At 47.7% G+C, this 19,216-nt stretch overlaps 1 protein-coding gene across 3 annotated transcripts in view; it reads left to right on the top strand.

Annotated features, from left to right (window-relative positions):
• Positions 1–1,355: 1,355 nt before the first annotated feature.
• The window catches only part of UXS1 (UDP-glucuronate decarboxylase 1), a 90,182-nt gene continuing 72,321 nt past the window's right edge, over positions 1,356–19,216 (top strand). For 2 of the 3 annotated variants that reach the window (XM_044263781.1, XM_044263780.1), the window contains exon 1: positions 1,357–1,528. In XM_044263781.1, the coding sequence (XP_044119716.1) occupies positions 1,435–1,528 (94 nt within the window). In that variant the 5' untranslated portion in view covers positions 1,357–1,434. Of the gene's footprint in view, positions 1,529–19,216 lie in introns of all 3 variants that reach the window. The other variant, XM_044263782.1, reaches the window with a different exon arrangement.

Below are 19,216 nucleotides of genomic sequence, written 5' to 3'. Positions count from 1 at the left end.
CACTCCATGTGTGGGCAGCCTGACAGCAGGATATTCCCTACCATTCCGTGATTCTCAACCAGTTCCGGGGTGGGGGGGGGGAGGACGGGGACACCAGGGATGGGGGGAAGGTTACATTTAAATCACGCAATCCCAGCATTTGCTCTGTGTAGTTTCAAGGTTGTAACATATGACTTCTTTGATTTATTGCTAATTGTTTACTATTCTTGGAGGTCTCTAATAAAGCTAACACAAAGTGTTTGATTTTGGCAAAATGGCCTGGCCTTCCAGGGACACTGCTAGCTCCTCTGATTTCTCCCTGGGGCTGAGGACCAGCACTTCTAGCCAGTAGCTCCCCAACATTTTCTGGGTCTGACTTGACTTGGCATCACAGGTCTGTGTGTATCATCTTTTCTTCTCCGTCGGGACCAGCTTTCTGTGGCTCGGATGACAAGCGTCTGGTATCTGTGGGCTCTCTGACACAGGCTTGTTTGCAGCTGGCATTCAATAAATGCTTATGGAATAAATATATTCAGCCACCACACACACAATCTGTACACCACCGCAGTTCACCTAACTACTTGAGTACATATACACGCAACAAAAAGCTTGGAATGAAACATGTGCTGACATGTTCACTCTATTTCTCGAGGCGGAAACAAAGCGCGGTTTCATCCCTTCCTTTTCCTGGTTTGTCCTAATTCTATACCACCAGCATTACGTTTTCATAGCAATAACGAACTATTTTTAGAAGGAAGACATCCCAGCCCAATCATAATAGAGAGAGAAAAACAACGCATCGGGTTTGACTTTAGCAGTGTTTGGAAGATTAGTAATTTTCGCTGCCGCTATTGTACCTGAAGCCAACAGAACAGCCCACGGAACTAGACAACTTTCTGAAAGAGGCGTTCAAAGAACTTCAAAGACATGGATACATTTAGCATAAATATTTTTCATCGCCACATATGACTGCCCACAGCCTGCCACCCTCTGGGCCACATTCGGAAACCTGGAGACCGCGGTCCCGCCCTCGGGTAAGGGACGCACCTCTTAAGTACCGAAGCCGAGCCGCACCTCCGGGGAAAACAGGCCGGCTCGCGCATGCGCCAACCCCGCCCCTCCCCCGGCTCGCAGCCACATTCTTCGAAAACTGAGGCGCTAGCCACGGCAATTGCGCCTGCGGGGAGAGGGAGCGGAGGGGCGGGTGCTGGGAGCGCGAAGGAGGAGGCGGGGAGAGGGCGGAGTCGCGCGTGCGCAGTGCCGCCGCCAGCAGGAAACCCGGCGCGCGGGGGCGGGACAGCGCGGGCGGGAGGCAGGGGGCGGGGCTCTCCCGGGCCGCAGCCGCCGCTGCCGCCGCCGCTGCCGCCGCCGCCGCCGCCTCCGTCCCCGCCGCCGCGCATTGTGCAGCAGGCGGCCCCCGCGCGGCAGGGCCCTGGACCCGCGCGCCTCCTGGGGATGGTGAGCAAGGCGCTCCTGCGCCTCGTGTCTGCCGTCAACCGCAGGAGGATGAAGCTGCTGCTGGGCATCGCGCTGCTCGCCTACGTAGCCTGTGAGTTCGCTCCCGGGGCCGGCGGGAGCCCCATTCATTCCCGGGCGCCGCGGCCACGAGCCGGGGGTCGGCGGGCTGCATGCGGCCCCTGGACGGCCCCGCTGCCCGATCTCCCGTCCCGCACCGGGCGGGACCTGCTGTCCCTGCTCTCACTCCTCTTCGGAGGCTGGGGACCAGTCTCCCCCTTTCCGCTCTTGTGGCAAAGCAGCTGGCCAACTTGGGCGCAGACCCTCCAGCGCTTAGGCCCCGGTGCGGAGACCGGGCGGCCGGGAGGAGAGGTCCTTGCCCCGGGGCTCTGGGGCAGCCGGGCCCCGCGCGGCGAGACGCCTCCGGCCTCGGCCGGCCTCGCGCGCTCGGCCCTAGGCTGCTGCCTCAGTTCTCCCCGCCCCGACGCGTGGGACTCCTGTCCACGTCGCCCCGGCAGCCGGCGAGGGTCCAGCCGGCGATTCCCGAGCGTGCCGCGCGAGGATACCCTGGGGACAGCCGTGGCTGTGCCGCCGTGTCGGTTAAGTAGGATAAAAATACTGTTGCCGTTGGCAGAGCCCCCGCTTCGACTGTTTGCTCCGCAGGAAAATTACTCAGCATTTAACTATTGGGGAGCCAAGTGTTGCTGGCCCCCGCCGGCCCGTGAGGCTGACCAGCCTCATCACGGTACCTTGTTTTCGTGTCAGTGGGGCCAGATGTCCCGGGGCGCGGGGTCCCCGGGGTGCAGCGGGTCGGCCCAGAGAGGAGGCGCAGCGCAGGGAGACCCAGGGCGGCGCTTTGCTGTGTGCGGTGTGTATGGTTCCCCTGTCAGTCATGACTTCCAGCCTCTGCCTGAGACAGGGCAGGAGGGACGGACACTCCGCAGGCAGGTGGTGGTAGACCCTTGTCTTCTCAGAGGCGGAAACTCTTCTTTGCTTGTGTGCTTGCTTGCTTTTTTAAGAAAGATCTATTCGATGGGAGTATATTTTAATTGTGGCTATTAATACTTTACCAACTACCACGGTGGGACTAGAAATAGCTGCCAGTGTGAGCTCCGTTTGGATCCTAGCCACCAGACAGATCTTGAAACAACCTGCTAACTGGTTTGGTTACCAAGATCTGATTCCAGAGGTGACAGGGGACTTGAGAAAGTGACTTCAGTTGAACTCTAGGAGGACATGTGTTATTCAGACCTAGACTGTCCAGCATAACCCAGCTCTTCCAGGAGGTGGAGTAGAGAAGGCTCAAGCAGGGCTCTCAGATCCTAGACAGTTTTGAGCTGGAGATGGGTGTTAGATGTGAGTGAGTAGTTTGAAAAGGAGAAAGCTACCCTTAAGTGTTTGTGGTCAATCTTGAGTAAGCTGAAACCCACGGAAAAGATCCCTTGAAATTGCATAATTATTGTTATGAAATAATAATACCTAAATTTGTTTGAGTGTTTGCGTGTATGTGCAGGCATGAGTCTCATTGGCTTATTTAATTATCTCAACAATCTTGGGAAATACTTTGGTTGTTCCCACTTTAAAGGTGAGGAAATTAAGACCAAGAGAAATTAGGAACATTTATGGGTGATTACACATATGACAAACAATAGAGAACCAAGTTTTGAACCCAAAAAAGGCCAAGGAGCTTGGTGTAGAACCCAGATCTGCAGCAGGCTTAGTGTTGATTTTAGGACTTGTAAAGTTAGACAGAGGTGTTTAGAATTAATAAAAGGGGATCTAGAGAGCCATGGGACGTTTTTCACTATCCATTCCACTGGGAAATTCTTCCAAGTCCTTACCGTTGTTTGTGACTGTGCTTGGTGCCAGGGGAAACTGAGAAGTGCCATCTTGGCACCTAGAGGAGTGGTTCTCAAACTGGAGTGTGCATCAGAATAGCCCCGAGGGTTTTCAGAACACAGATTTTTGCCTCCCACCTCAGGTTTTTGGTTGAGTAGTCTGGGATGTGCATTTCTCATAGCTTCACCTGGGGAGCTGTTGCTGTGGTCTGGGGACCACTGATTCAGAAGGTAAAGTGGCCAAGAATGAGATAATCACCCCAATGAGGGTTAATTTACAAACTGGTATGAAGGGGAGCATGTATGAGAGCTTTTGATAGGGACTCCTGAATTAGAGTGACCAGGGGCATTTGTTTCCATGAGGAGCTGAGGCTCGAGCTGAGAATTGGAGAATGTATAGCATCAGGAGGGCGAGGAGGGAATGTGTTTCAGAAGGAACAGCATGTGCAGAGGTCCTGTGGCAGCCAAGTACAGGGAATGCTATAGGAATGCAAAGCAGGATAGTGTTTGTAGGGCACAAAAACAAGGTATCCTAATGAGGCTGGTCAGCAGACAGAGGCCAGTGTGGGCCAGCTTGGGAGAGGCCTTGGGCCAGCTTATAAAATCTGTGATTTTAGTTTTGAGGGGCTTAAGAACAGGGTGGATCAGTGTTACTAATGAGCAGGGAAGGCATATCTGAGACAGTATGGGGGAGGCGGGGGGGAAAGTTACTGGTCTCCCGATTGGTAGTATCCAAGGACACTGAAAATGTAAGTCAACAGGGCGTCCATTGACAATCTTGCCCTCCCTATTAGGAATGGCAAGAAGAGAAATCTCTTTGAAAAAAACTGTCCACACTCTCACTTAACACACACACACACACCCTCACAGCTAGCAGTCCCTGTTCTGGAAGTGCATTGTCTGTTCCTCTCTCAAGTTCTGCTAGTCTTTCTCCTTCTTCTTGGATCTTTCTGAAAGGTGTGGGTTTTTTGTTTTGTTTTGTTTTGTTTTGGTTGTTGTTGTTTGTTTTGCGTACTTGGGCCAAAGTCTCCCTTCCTGCTCTCAGTGAACATTCTGGACCATGCCTAGGGGAGTGAGCTCGTGCCCCCTTGCACTGCCCATGCCTGTGTTTTCTTCTCAATAAAATTCCCAATCCTTGAGGACAGGGATTGTCTCTTAAGTGTTTCAGCCTGTGTAGTACTCATATCAGTGCTATTAGCTCTTTGGAAGAGCTCAGAGGTCTGACTGAAAATCATGCCAATCTTCTAGGCCGAGGCTCCCCAGGTGGACTTATCTTTCCCCATTTTTTTTTTCTTTCCCCGTTTTTTTAACATACGAATATTTTGAAAAGTTAGTAGCCTCTGCAGGCTTTGTTAGACAAAACAGGGTCCCTGCCTCTCTTTGCCCCCCACCAGAGGCAAGCACTTAACTTCCTTTTGCTGGTTTTGCTATTGTCTTTGTGCCATAGGATGATACACTTCCTGATTTGTCATTTGTAGGTATTACCTAGTGACGTTCTTCTTTGGAAGATGATTGTTTATTCTCTTAACCTGCCCTCCTCTCCTGTGTTCACCATCACCTGTGTAGACGTGGTGTAATTTTTTTTTAAAGATTTTATTTCTTTATTTGACAGGCAGAGATCACAAGTAGGCAGAGAGGCTGGCAGAGAGGAGGAAGCAGGCTCCCCGCAGAGCAGAGAGCCCAATGCTGGGCTCAATCCCAGGACTCTGGGATCATGACCTGAGCCGAAGGCCGAGGCTTTAACTCACTGAGCCGTCCCAATGTGGTGTAATTTTGAGATCAACACTTGGTATATATGTGTATGACTAAATGTTGTTCTGATTGTTAGTGAGCCATGCTGCAGTGACTTTTTCTTTTCCCTGGAGCTAATCACTGACTTTTCTTTTCTTTTTTCGTTCTCTATGGACTATTTCTGATTCAACACCAAAGACTTTTGTTGGTTGTTTGCTGTGTCTTCCCCCGCAAGATGTTCAGGAGCAGCGGACCTCTTGATGGGGTGCCTTCCTGAAGAAGGGCCCCCAGAGCCTTTGGACCTGCCCTGCCCATCATAGACGTCCTGTCTCCCAACTTACCCTTACGTATTTCACACTTCTTTCACTTGGACATGCATTGTGGAGGTGAATCTTAAGACCGTCATAAGTGCCTTTCCTTGCCTTTACCCCGTAGATTGTTGATGTCAAATTCTAGAAAAAGATTCCCTTCAGAACTTTTCAGGAATTGTTTCATTACTTTCTGGCTTCTAGTGTTGACAAGTTGTTTCAGGTACATCCCTTTCCACGGGACTCGTGTTTTCCTTTGGGAAGATTGCGGGATCTTCTTTTGGCCCATGATAGTCATCGTTGACCACCCATTTCCAGCTTTCTGTCCCTGGCCTTTTCCTCATTCCGAGGGCCACTGCAGTCCCCATGCCCAGGAGCAGAGCTGCAGAACCCTGCTGCACTTCTGGGCCCAGTGAGAAGTCAAGAACGTGTTTCCTCCCCCTCTGGTTTGATAGCTGGCATCATTCAAGGTGATGGTACTCAGTGCGCAGCCCGCACCCCCCCCCCACCCTTGGAGTGACTTAAACTTGAAGAATGCATCTTCGTTTTTAAGCCTCTTAGGGTTTGGGCCTACTTCCTCTTTGCTGCAGCTCAGCAGAGCCTGCCCTGACCAACCTGTCTCGTGTGGTCCGAGGTGTGCCTGGCCCACCTCGCATGCCTCCATGCCCCACATACTGGGTACTGCAGAGTCCCCTGCAACCCAGAAATTCTTGTGGTTTAGTTCCTGGGATTTTCTTAAATTATTCCTTGTTTGTTTCCTCTCCTCCATTCTGTGTTTTCTCTTTCTGGAATATTATTACACTGATGGAGTATTGCCTGCTCTAGTCCTTTTATTTCCTTTATTATTTAAAAGGTCTGCTCTATTTTTTTGGAAACTTCCGCTTTGTATTTTAAGACTTCTTTGTATTTTAAGGCAAATTTAGTTTTGCTGTCATTTTCCATTTATAAGAGCTCTTTTCCCTCTGGATTAAAAAAAAAGAAACTAAAAAAATGTGTCTTCATTTCATGGTTGTATTCTCTTCTTGGAAGTTTTGTTTGGGCTTTGTCACACTGAAGAGTCTCTTCCCTCCGGGTCCCTTCCCATTTTTCTTGTTTGAGGCTTTCCTTGGCTTTCTGGTGGCCCTAGGTTGTCTGCTCCTGTTTGGGAGGAATACCGTAGGTCTGTTCTCCGGGCTCTGAGCTCTGGTGACAAGGCTCTGCCAGGCTTCTGCTGGATGGGGAGGCCCGGCTGCCTGCATCCTGGGGGCCAAGTGGGGACCGGGCTTCAGGTGTGAGCCGTACTTTGATCATTGTCCTAGGTGGACCTGGGGCTCCCCAGTTGGAGAACCCCTTCCCGGAGGTGGGGCTGCTCATCTGGCAGGGCAGGGAGTGGAGCTGCCCCTCGTCCTGTTGTTCAGACGGATTTGAAATCAGACCTTCTGTCTCAGTGGCCTTGTCACTCCTCTTCCAGATGCACCAAACATAACCATTTCTGACCCCCTGCGGTGTCGCCTGGCTTTTCCCGCTGCCTGCCTCATCCTCCTTTCACCTTCTAGCCTGGTTCTGTTCCCCTTTACCACTTAGGCTCAGACCTTTAGAAAGAATGGAAAAGAAGCCTACCTGCTGATGTAATGAGTTTAGGAGCCATTGTTTTCACCTTCAGCTATTGGAAACTAGAGTTGTGAAGTCTGGTAACATTCACTTAATTTTTGGTGTATCGTGGATCTTGTGGTAAGGACACTGCATTCCTGGCACCTTTCTATCCTGTTGCTCTTACTCCACTGCAGAGGAAAGCCACCAGATGAAACGCTGAAAACCATATAAAGGCATGGTATTTGCATTTATGGGAACAGACTTCCACCTTGTCTGAGTTGGGCTTCCCTTAGAATACTTTTGCCCTTAAGCTAATCAGCCCCACGTGGCTAAGGGACTGTTCTGGTGAATTCCCTCAGTAAAATATCCACTGGCCTGCTGCCAGGGAGACACAGGGAGCTGGCATCGTGATGCCAGTAGACTCTAGGGAGTAAAGGTAGGGGAGACACAAGCAAACAGTCCAGGAGCTGGTTCCAGACACACCCGAGCATGAAGATCAGCTTTTGCTTGTTAAATGCAGGTTCTCAGGATCCTCTGAGACCCACCAAGCAGGGGCCTGGGAGTCTTCCTCCTGTCCCTCCTTGGGGGTTGGAGAGGGGCGCCTTGAAATTGCTTTGAGTCCTCAACATTTTATTTTAAAATTTCCACACATGTTCTATTCAGCAAACACCACAACTCTGCCCAGATTTACCAGCTGTTCTTTTTTTCCCACATTTGTTCTTTCTCTCTGTTTTAATGTATACATTTTTTTGTTGTTGAAATAGTTGGAAGTTGCAGACATAATATTGCTTCACCTTCAAATACTTTAATGTAGATCTCCTAAGACTAAAAGCATCCCCTGTGTAATCTCATACCCTAAAAATTAACATAAATAATATTGTCTAACATATAGTCCATGTTTGAATTTCCCCACCATCCACATCTGTTTCTTTTGCTTTTTTTTGGTTTTTGTTTTTTTTGTTTTTTAATTCTAGGATCAGTCAAGGTTTATATGCTGCATTTGGCTGTTAGGTCTCTAAATTTTTTTTTTTTCATAACACTTACCTTTTTAAAAAATATTTTATTTATTTATTTGACGGACGGAGATCACAAGTAGGCAGAGAAGCAGGCAGAGGAGGAAGCAGGCTCCCTGCTGAGCAGAGAGCCCGATGTGGGGCTCGATCCCAGGACTCTGGGATCATGACCTGAGCTGAAGGCAGAGGCTTTAACCCACTGAGCCACCCAGGCGCCCCTCATAACACTTACCTTTTAAAAAAAAGCCCTGGCCAGTTGTCCTGTAAACCGTCTCAAATTCTGGATTTATCCGATTTTTCCTTACAGTTAAATTCAGCAGGACATTTTTTATAATAGTGCTTGTTAATTTGCATTCCATCAGGCTCATAGCACCGTTCCTCATACGTTGGACACCTGGAAGGGCTGGCCGTTACCGCATTTCATTTTAAAGGTGCCTTTTCCCTGTGCACAGTCCTGGGGGTGATTCTTGGAGACTCTGAGTATCTTCTTGTCCAGCCCCTGCATTCAGCGTCTGTTGGTGGTCCTCTCCTGGATCAGTTTTACACTGGGGAATCCCAAGTGGTGCTTTTTTGATTCTGTAAGCCCTTCTGTGTTTATAAACTTGTGTTCTTCTGGAAAGAACTTGCCTCCCTCGTTCATCTCTCACTTTCTGTGGTAGTTTCCTGTGCCTAATGTAAGAAATCGCCACAAACTAGGTGGCTTTCACATGGGAGAGGTTTATCATTTCACAGTTTGGAGGCCGGAAGTCTGAAATCAAGGTCCTTAAGGCTGCTCTCCTTCTGAAGGCTCCTTCAAGGTTCTAGATGCTTTGGGCTCTGGCTGCATCCTGCCATCTGCCTCTGTGGGTGGTCACATTGCCTCCTGTCTGTCACATCTCCTCTGTGTCCCCTTTGGAGACACTTGGCACTGGATTTAGGGCCCAACTGGATAATCTAGAGTGATCTTTTAGTCTCAAGATCCTTAATGATACCTGCAAGGGCTCCCTTTTCCAAATAAGATCACATTCGAGGTTCTGGGGATTAGGATGTGGACATATTTTGGGGGAAGTCACCAATCAATTCACCCCTCCCCACCTTTTAAAAAACTCTGTGTGAACTCCTAGATTCTTTGAGTCTTGGAGCACTTCCTTGATCTCCAGATGTTTCAGGCTCATCTTGTTCTTTCCCTGCCCCAGTCCTGGAATTAGCTATTTCTTGAAGGAGTCCTGCTTCCTTTCATTGGGGAACATTCAGGATTCAGAGCTTAATGCATTGCCATCAAGGTGACATTGCTCCCTTTTCTTTCAGGGGACAGAACCAGGAAACATACACACTTTTTCCAATCCTGAGTTTATGCCCATATGCCCAATTTAAATCTTACCAGGTTTCTTCCTTACCTTCCGCAATTCCATATTGCTGTGTCCTTTTTTCCTCCACTGTGAAAAATCTCATTTCTAACATCAATAAAAAGTTATTGCCTCTCTGCTACCATACAGACAGAATGGTTTCAGAATTACTACGTTGATACCGTACCAACAACAAACTTACCGTACCAACAACAAACTTAACCAAAAGCAGGATTTCTGTGAAGTTCTTTTGGTCCTCACAATGTGTCCCACTGAGGATGTGCAGTTAGAGTATTGTGTTCCAAAGCTACTTGCGATAAATTTTTTGATACCTGATGCAAATCAGTTTCATTTCTTGGTTTGTGTTCAGTTTTCTTCTTTCTGATAAAGAATTCATGTATATGGTCCAGAAGTCAAAATATCTAAAAAATTGGCTGCCTCTTGGGGAAATTGCAAACCTTCAGCACCGTCTCTGTTTTAATCCATCTTACGGCACATGTCGGCATTAGTCTGTGTGGATGCGTGCCCCTGCTCTGGGCGTCTACACAGCAGGTAGCATTCTGTGCAGACTCTCTGTCTCCCTTTCCTGGAGAGCGAGTGCTCCGTGTGGATGCCCGTGGTTTGCCTCCACCCCCCACCCTGTACTGTTCTACAGCTGTGTAATACTCTGGCATGCGTGTGCACCTGTCTCCTGAGGAAGGCATTTCAGTGATGTCAGATGCGTTGGTGTCAAAGACTGCTGCCGCGAAGGAACCTGCGCACATGCTCCCACCAGGGCTGCCAGCAGCTGCTTCTCTCAGCCTCCCCAGCAGAGGCTGTCAGCAGATGTTTGCATTTTCACTGGTCTGAAAAATGGTATTTCATTTTAATTTGCGTTTCTCTTATTGTGAGTGTCATGAAGCATCTCTTTTGAGATGTTAAAGGGCTATTAATATATCTGCCTCTTAGAACTTGTTTTCGGGTTTGCTCATTTCTCTGCTGAGATGTTGGTTCTTTTTTCCACTCATTTCTTTTTTAAGGAGGCTCCACACCCAACTTGGGGCTTGAACTCACAACCCCGAGATCAAGAGTCACATCTTCCTCCCACTGAGCCAGCTAGGCGCCCCTCTTTTCCACTGACTTTTAAGAATTCTTTATATATGTGTTAACTGTTGTCTTTAAAGTGGATGGCGATTATTTTCTCATGCCTGGTGTGGTGTGGAGAAAAATATATTTGGTCTTTGTGTCCTGTTGGCATAAAGGTCCTAAAACTCTTGGGATTTCCTGAGTGATAGCAGTGTCTTTTGTTGCTTATGAGAACCCCTCTTTGGTCACAACTTAGTTGATGACAGTAAAGTGATTTAGGTTGGGCTCCTGGGCAGCCAGGATGGAGCTGGTCACGAGAAGGACCCTACCCACCAGCCTCCAGGAGGGGAGAATAGCGTGCTGGAAATTGAGCTCTACAGAAACTTCAACAGTGGGGTTTGTTGAGCCCCCCAGTGGAACTCAAGGTGGGGGGGTCTGGGAGGGAGAGGGCCAGAGAGGGCATGGTGCTCTAGTCCCCTCCCCATACCTTGCCTAGTGCATCTCTGCCACTTGGCTGTTTCTGAGTTGTATCCTTTATAATGAACCAGTACGTGTAAGTAATCTGTTTGCCTGAGTTCTGGGAGCCATTTTAGCAAATTATCAAACCCAAGGGTGGGGGGGGGTCATGAGAATCCCCAATTTATAGCCACTTCATCAGAAGTGTAGGGACTTGTGATTAGGGTTTTTTTTTTAAAGATTTATTTATTTATTTATTTGACAGAGAGAAACCACAAGTAGGCAGAGAGGCAGGCAGGGGGAAGCAGGCTCCCTGCTGAGCAGAGAGAGCCTGATGTGGGGCTTGATCCCAGGACCCTGAGACCACTTCGGCTCTGAGCCAAAGGCAGAGGCTTAACCCACTGAGCCACCCAGGCGCCCCTTGTGATTGGTGTTTGAAGCAAGGGCAGCCTTGTGGGACTGAGCCCTTCACTTGGGTCTGTCTTAACTCTAGGTTGTTAATGTGAGAATTGAATTGAATTGTTGGACACCCACATAATGAGTGTGCAGAGAGTTGGAGAATTGGTTGTTAGTGTGGAAAAAACCCATGCATTTGGTGTCAGAGGTGTTCTGAGGGTAGAAACAGATTTTAGGATGTGGGAGTTTTATTTTCAACAGTTTTCTATTTCCCTCTGTAGTTCTTCAGACACTGGCCAGGGTGTTTGACGTGAGAAATGAGACTGGGGACTGGGGAAGAATGAGAATGCCCTTAAGGCCCAGGGTTGGTACTTCAGTGGATGGGTAGGATTTGGACAGTAGGGTTGAAGACAGTGGTGATAGCATGACCATGAGCATGGAGGCGACTGTGCAACGAGCAGGTCCTTCTGGTCCTTTAAGGCAGCATTTCAAGTCGGCCTCCATATACACTTCATTCTGAGCTGAGCAAACATTCAATCAACATATTTCAGAATATGCAGTATGCCAGCATTAGGGCAGAGCCCTATCAAATCAGCCCGTCTAGCTGGGTCACTGTGTGTGCTGAGGGCATCCCCCCACCTCATGTAGGTGCACTGGCAGGGTTTAGGCCCGGTGTGTGGTCTTGCTGTGTAGCCAGGAGATCAAGAGCCTGGTTGTTGTGATGTCGAAGCGCTGTTGGTAGATGTTTCTTTAACAGGCAGGCCTGGCTGCCAGATTCTCCATGTTCACTGAATCCACATTAATGCATACTCCCCGCCCTCCTCCCCCCGCCTTTTTTTTCTTGCTTTATGTTCAGGAATGTTTGGATCTTAGGAGCTCCTACAGGATACATGTGGCAGGAATGATTCCGGGTTGACCCTTTTTGGAGAAGGGCAGTTTCAGTTGCCCCCGCTCAGCTCCTTCTGTGGCTTAGGGGCAGTCATCTAACTGTGCTGTTTCATTTTGATGCATTTACAACATGGAGGTACTGTGTTCTCTTATACCTTGCAGGTAATAGTACTTTTTAGAAAACACCATGAGGAATTGACAGAATTTCTTTACAGAGATGACAGCTTCGCCTGATGAGCCACTTGGGAGAAAAGAGGTTTCAGGTGCAGGTGTGAGAAAGTTACATGTGGGGAGGGCCTGTCCTCATGTAGGTAGGGCAGTAACAGTGGGCAAGTAGGTGCTCCCCAAAGAGTGGGCCAAAGTGGTCTTCCTCTCCCTTTTATTCAGAAGGGCAGGAAGTGAAATTCAAGTTAATCCATGAGCTTCTTTGAGTTTTTGGTTAAACTTTCCGTTTTTCTAACCAAAATAACCTAAGTGCCATAAAGCAGCAGCAACAAACACTTGAATTCCCCTTCTTGTTGTCTTTTTCAGAAAGAGTCTGAACATCTTGGAAAATGAAAACAATTTTTTTAGGGAGGTGAGACCTTGGAATTTTATTCTCAGTATCTTTGAACATTTTTATCCTCTTTCTGAAAACAAGCTGTTTCTAAGTTAGAATTTAGTTGACATATGTAATGCAAGTAATCTGAGTTTCGTTTATTTATCTATTTTTAAAGAGTTTATTTATTTCGTTTAGAGGGGGAGAGTCTGCCCCACAGAGGGGCAGAGGGAGAGGGGGAGAGAGAGAATCCTGAGTAGACTCCCCACTGAGTGGGGAGCCCTGACACGGTCTAAGATCATGACCTGAGGCAAAACCAAGAGTCAGATGCTTAACCAGCTGAGCCACCCAGGCACTGCTATTTATTTATTTTTAAAGGTGTGAGCAGACAGCTGTGTTAAACCAGCAACAGAACACTGAAGGGGTAGGATGGCTGTGTTGGAATCAAGGGAAAGAATCACATTAATCTGATGCTTTCAGTGGCCAATGACAGTCCTTGTGGAAATCCATCACTAGTGAATGGTAAGGGGCCATAAATGGTGGTTCTCCTTGAAACTTGCATATAGCCAAATCAGAATCTTAGTTCTGTTCTTTCTTTTAGTTTTTTTTTTCTTTTATTTTTACAGAATTTCATTCTGATTCCTTGCTCTCCTTACTCCCAGTGCATCTTATTTAAAAGACAAAATTTCTATCTTTGCCTCTCAAAGCAGTGAAGGCTCCCCCAACCTCCGGCTTCTGCCACTGATGCAGGTGTGGAACTCTAGCATGAGGAGTGACTTACTTTGATAATGCTACTATCTTGAGGCATGGGGGAGGATAATCTCCCCTATTTTATAGATGGGGAAACTGAGGCAGAGGGCAGTTACATGACCTGCTCCAGCTTTTAGTCTGGTACTCCATGCTAATGTGGAGGGACCTGGAGGAACTCCAAGGCTGCACCTACCCCATTTCTTAGCTTCAGTGTAGAATTCTAGTGACACTTCTCCTGAAAGAATGTTTCACTTTGAAGCAGCCTTGTTGGGGTGCCTATAAGGTGGAGGGGGCAGGAGGCACTTTAGAGGATCCCTGAGCATTACCTTTGTCTTGTTGGTAGGTGGTCAGCTGGCTTCTGGTTCTCTTGTTTGGCCCTGCCATAGGAGTCCCCCTCTTCTTTCTGACTCTGGCTGATGAGCATGCTTGGCCCAGGTGGCTGCTGGGTAGCTTGTCTCCAGTGAAGCACCTACAGCCCCCATGCCCCAGCTTGGGTGGCTGGACAGCCTGTCCCTCTGTTCCAACAGCAGTGTCCTGTCTAGGCTGGGGTGCTGAGTTTGCAAGGCCCGAAGCCCTGCTGAGCCATAGGAGCCAGCCTTATACTCACATCAGTGTGGCTCACCCACCTGGTCCCCCACCACTAGCACCTGGGACCTTCCAGAGGTCTCCAAGGCACCTGCCACCCACTCTTCCCCGTCCTCCTTCCACATTCCAACCTCCACCTTCTCATACACCCACCTCACCTAGTCCCTGGTATCCCCCCACTGTCCGCTCACTTCCCCCTTCCTCTCTCCCTCTCCCCCTCAATCTCACCCTTTCCTCTAAGGAACACCTTACTCCCTACCTGTCCCCTTATCCTGCTCTCCTCCCACGCCGTCACTGAGTCTATACTTGCATCTCTTTCCCTCCCTCCCTACTCCCTGCTCTCACCGCACCCCCCAGCCACCAAACTCGCCTCCTCATCTGGCTTCTCCCATATGCTGCTTTCCTCATATTCTGATGAACCGTGCCATCCCTGACAGGGGCTATAGGCAGAAGGCTGGCATTTTCCAGATCTTTCAGGATGACCTACAGACCCAGCCATTCCATGTAATTCTGACGCTGTGGATGGCCCTGCCCCTAGTGGGAAATCAACGCACTGGTCCCAGAGGCACACTGGTCCCAGAGGCGTGGTGTCTTTGGACTCGGTCTAGGTGACACCAGTGCGCATCGTGGTTTGGGATGTCCCTCCTCCGTCCCTCCCGCACCTTCGTTCCCTCCCCACCTCCAAATACAAAATGAAAGGCTGACTTAAAAGCCTCATCAAGATTTTTTAAGTTCCCATTTAAAAGTAAATAATTTGTCAACAGAAAATAGTGTACTCTATGTAGAAAAACTAGAGAATGAAGTACAAAGATAAAATCTCAATCCTCACAATTTTAGCATATTAAAATGTCTTTCCATACAGAAATAGTGATGTCTCTTTGTTTTTAATGAAGTCTTTCTTTTTGACCCTCAGTAAAGTTCTATAATTTCTTTCATGTAGATTTTATACATTTTTCCGTGGAGTTTATCAAGTTTCTCTTTAGTGTTCTCAGTAAAGATCCAATAACAAATATATTATTAATACAAAGCAACTTTTAACATCAGACTGCAAAATTACCCCCCCCAAGTTGTATTCTATTTTTAAAATATTTCTCTTTTGTGCTTTGCACTAATCCTCATATACACATACTCTCTTTGTGTCTTGTTCTTAATCATAGTGTTGTTCTTTCTTAAAAAAGGTCACTACTCCTAGACATGTTACATCGTACCTTCACATTCTGGGTTTGGTCACACGATGGCTCCTTTCACTGTTTAGAAATTGAGGTGGAGGTGTGAATGTTCCCTTTCTTCTTACCTACTGTAAAAAAATTTTTTTTTTCTGATGTTCTTTGCCTTTAGTATTCTAAAAATAGATTCATCGGGATTTACGATCAGACTTATTCTGTGGTGTTCATTGGAGGCTAGTTGAAAAGGCAGTGCTTGTGCGGAGAGCTCTAGCTTCGTCACTCTTCAGCAGATTCACCATCCACTTGGCAGCCAAGTGTTGATTGAGTGGCGGGCTCTCTGCTGGGATCTGGAAGTGCATGCCTTCTCTTGACTTCTGTTTCCACCAGGAAGTGGGAAGTGATTGGTCCAGAGGGAAGAGCACTGGGTCAGTTTCAGAGTGAATCCTTTCCTTGGGAAGGGAGGTCTATGATTTAAGCTTTACCGGCTGTACCAGGGATGGTAGGGGCCATGCCTTCATCTCTCCCGTCTGCAGCCCCAAGGCTGGGCTGGGGAGGATTTGCCCTTTGTTGCTCTCCTTTTATTTCAGTGAACCTGTTTCTTCTTTTTGTCAGAGAACTAATGCGATGCCTTTATTTGCTAGCCTCAGGGGACGTCTATTTCGTTTTCTGTTGTTGAAGAGAAGGTATTGCCACACTTCCTTAGGCTAAGCCTACCATCTGTTTAAGTGGAATAAAGCAAAAGAAATGAGTGGCAAGTTTGTATCATGAGATCTGTTGGTATCTGTGAAGGTATAGGAGAGAAGGGAGAGTCCACTTCTTGTCATTTTATATCTGTCCCCGTGATTTGAAGAATCACAAAGTGCTTGTTTGCTTTCTGAAGTGGTCCGGCATTTTTCTATCTTTTTTGTGCCCGTTTCTCTAAACTTGATATTACTGTCTGCTAGTTCAGATTAAGCAGCTTTTGAATGTTTAATTAAATAGTACTATGGGGGCACCTGGGTAACTCAGTCAGTTAACCTTCTGTCTTTGGTTCAAGTCATGATTCCAGGGTCCTGGGATCAAGCCCCATGCCAGGCTCTCTGCTCAGTGAAGAGGCTGCTTCTGTCTCTTCCTCTGTAGCTCCCTCTTCTTGTGTGTGTTCTCTCTCTGTGTCAAGTAAATAAAATCTTAAAAGAAATAGTACTATGTAGAACCTTGAGAATACGAGTGGAATGTGTTTACAAATTTATTGGTGTCCTGTTGTGAAGAGGTAGAAGTGATCTTCTCAGGTGAAGATTTGGGGACAGAATGCATCTTAATTCCAGCTGCAAGAAATAGACACATAGTTGTGATAACATAGGGTAAACATGGTAGCTTTCTGATGATAGACTGTTGCCTAAGTAATGACTTGAAGAACCTGGAGGAAACCAAGATATTTTATGGTGCTTAAGAGTAAGTTACAGTTTGGATAGTAAGGTCGCAAAGAGCATTGATATCATATATGTCTTTGGGGCTCAGTTTTAATTCACAGTTTTAACATTCTAACAACGTGGAAACATTTGGAAGATCCCCTACCCTCTTCTTCCCCCTTCCGCTAACTCTGTTTCCCTTCCTGTCAGTTCCTGGGTGACATTTAGTATGTATGTATGAATCATCTAGATAGTTTCCTCTGCATTATGTGTTCCTAAAATATATTTAGGTACTTTAAAAATGTAAATGGTTTTATACCATGGATTTTTCTGTGATTTGCTTTTGTACTTAACATATGGAGAATATCTTTTGATGCAGAGATCTCATTTGCTAAATGGTTGCCTGTGCTTTGTAAACCATGATGCTGCCCTGCTTGGAGTGGACAGAAGCAACATAGTGTCCTCTCTAGACCTAAAAAATGTATTTCACACTTTATTCCTGCAAGTTGTAGAAATTAAAACAATACAGAAGTATATAAAAAGGTCTTACCCCATGTCTCTCAGACTTCTATGAAGACACCTGAATGTAGTTTTAAACATCACTTAATATTGACATTTTTACATGTAATAAAGACTTTTAAGAGGACCGTATGCCTTTTGCAAAGCCTATGGTTTCTTGCCTTTTTAACCACTTTGGGGGATAAAAAAAAGGAACATCTTGGGGCAAAATGCTTTCCCATGGGAATGTCTGTACAATTTTATTAGATAAGCCTATGAGACTGTATGAATCACTTAAAATGTTTTATAGTCTAAGGTCAGGACCTTCCAGTTGGGACTCCAGGGATCGCCATTCAGGGAGTGCAGGGCAGGGCCTAAGAAGGTGAATAGTCTTGAATAGTCTGCTTCTAGCACTTGCCTACTCCTGCAGCCTGGGCCCAGCGGGGGAAGCCTGAGAGAGGCCCCAGGGTGGGGTTGGTGTCACAGGGAGGACACAGAAGCAAGTGCCTTCCCTGAGAGTTACGAAGCTCACCAGTTACTGGAGGCTGCTCAGCTACCCCAAGTGGCCTTTTTCTTTGGAATAGTTTTCCTCTTGTCTTAACTGCTCAGGACAGTCAGAGGCCTTGCTGATTGCGCGGGGTTCTGGGTTTGGGGCTTGGCTCCCTCAGGGTAGGCAGGAGGTAAAGATTGCCATTCAGTGACTGCCACTTTTTGAGGTATGATGCTGCCTGACCCTGAACCTCTAATTCTGTTAGTGGGAACTGAAGATCGTGAATCTCCCCCCTTCTGCACAACTGACTCATGGTTTCGGCTCAGGTTGTGATCTTGGGGGTTAAGGGATTGAGCCCCGCATTAGTCTTGGGATTCTCTCTCCCTCTCCTTCTGCCTTTCCTGCTCGTACTCTCGTGTTCTGTCTCTCTCAAATAAATAAATAAGTCTTAAAAAAAAAAAAAAAAAGTAGGGGCACCTGGGTGGCTCAGTCGGTTGAGCGTCTGCCTTCAGCACTGGTTATGATCTCAGAGTCCTGGGATTGAGCTCTGCATCGGGCTCTCTGCTCAGCGGCGAGCCTGCTTCCCCTTCTCTCTCTGCCTGCCTCTCTGCCTACTTGTGATCTCTCTCTCTCTGTCAAATTAAAAAAAAAAAAAAAAAAGTAATGTATATTCTTACCTTCTTTGAAAAACATTTCAGTTGTGCTCCTTCAGCGTTTACCTGAGGGGAGTCCAATATTTGTTGTGTTCTGGTAGGAGAATTGTTGAGGTTCATCAGTGGTGGACGAGGGTGCAGCTTTCCTTGGTCTGTGCTGGTTCTGTTCAGGTGGAGGCAGGCAGCCTGAGTGGCTGGGGAGGGAGGGTTTCCCCAGGACGGCAGCAGCAACCCATGCTTTTTTACCTAGGCGACGAGTTTGTGCCAAGCTGTGCTTTGGGCATGGGGAAGGGTGCACATGCGCTTCGTAGGGAATGCATCAGGTGGGAAGGAATTAAGCCTTGTATCCCTGGTTGACTTCAGGTCCGCCTCATCGCTAGATGAAAGGACTGTTTTGATTCTGCTTATGTTTTTGCTGTTTTTCCAACTTCTTCAAAACTTAGGGGTGTAAAATAGCAACCGTTTTATCAGGTCAGGAATTTGAAATGGGGATAACTCTTCTGTTTCATAATGTCGTGGACTTGAGTTGGGATGGCTCAAGACAGCAGGGGCTGGAGAACATACTTCCTGGGGGCTTCTTCGCAGGCACATCTGGCCCCTGAGGACAGGATCAGTGAGGACTTGCTATTGGCACCTGCACTGCACCTGGCTGTGGCCCGGCTAGCTGAGGAGTGGTCAGACCTTGTCCACAGTGGCCTAGGGATCCCAGAGACAGTGTGCCAGCCGACTCGAGGGAAGAGCATTCAGTTTATGACCAGCTCCCAAAGCTGCAAAGTGTCACTTCCAGCCATTTCCCCCCTAGAGGGAGAACTGGTCCCAAGTCCACCAGATTCAAGGGGTGGATACACCGACCCCACCTCCTGCAGGGAGGCTGTCAGAGATTTTTGGAGAGGTTTATAGTGCCACCTGGAAGGCCCTGTGTGTAAAACACAATGACACCACACAGCTCGGCAGTGAGCGCTTGGCACAAAGTGAGTCATAGCTGAGACGAGGCGTTCTGTTGTAGTTAACACACTCGGAAAACCTGGAGAGGAACAGTAAACAGAGTCACAGCAGAACGCATGCGGCCGGGTGCATGTGTTTGAGCAATGCTGCAACTTCCTCCGCCAGTAATACTCATTT

This window comes from Neovison vison, chromosome 8 (genome assembly GCF_020171115.1).
Source record: "Neovison vison isolate M4711 chromosome 8, ASM_NN_V1, whole genome shotgun sequence".
Lineage (NCBI taxonomy): Eukaryota > Metazoa > Chordata > Mammalia > Carnivora > Mustelidae > Neogale > Neogale vison.
Note: the sequence above shows the minus strand (reverse complement) of the source record. Positions and strands in the feature narration are given on the sequence as shown.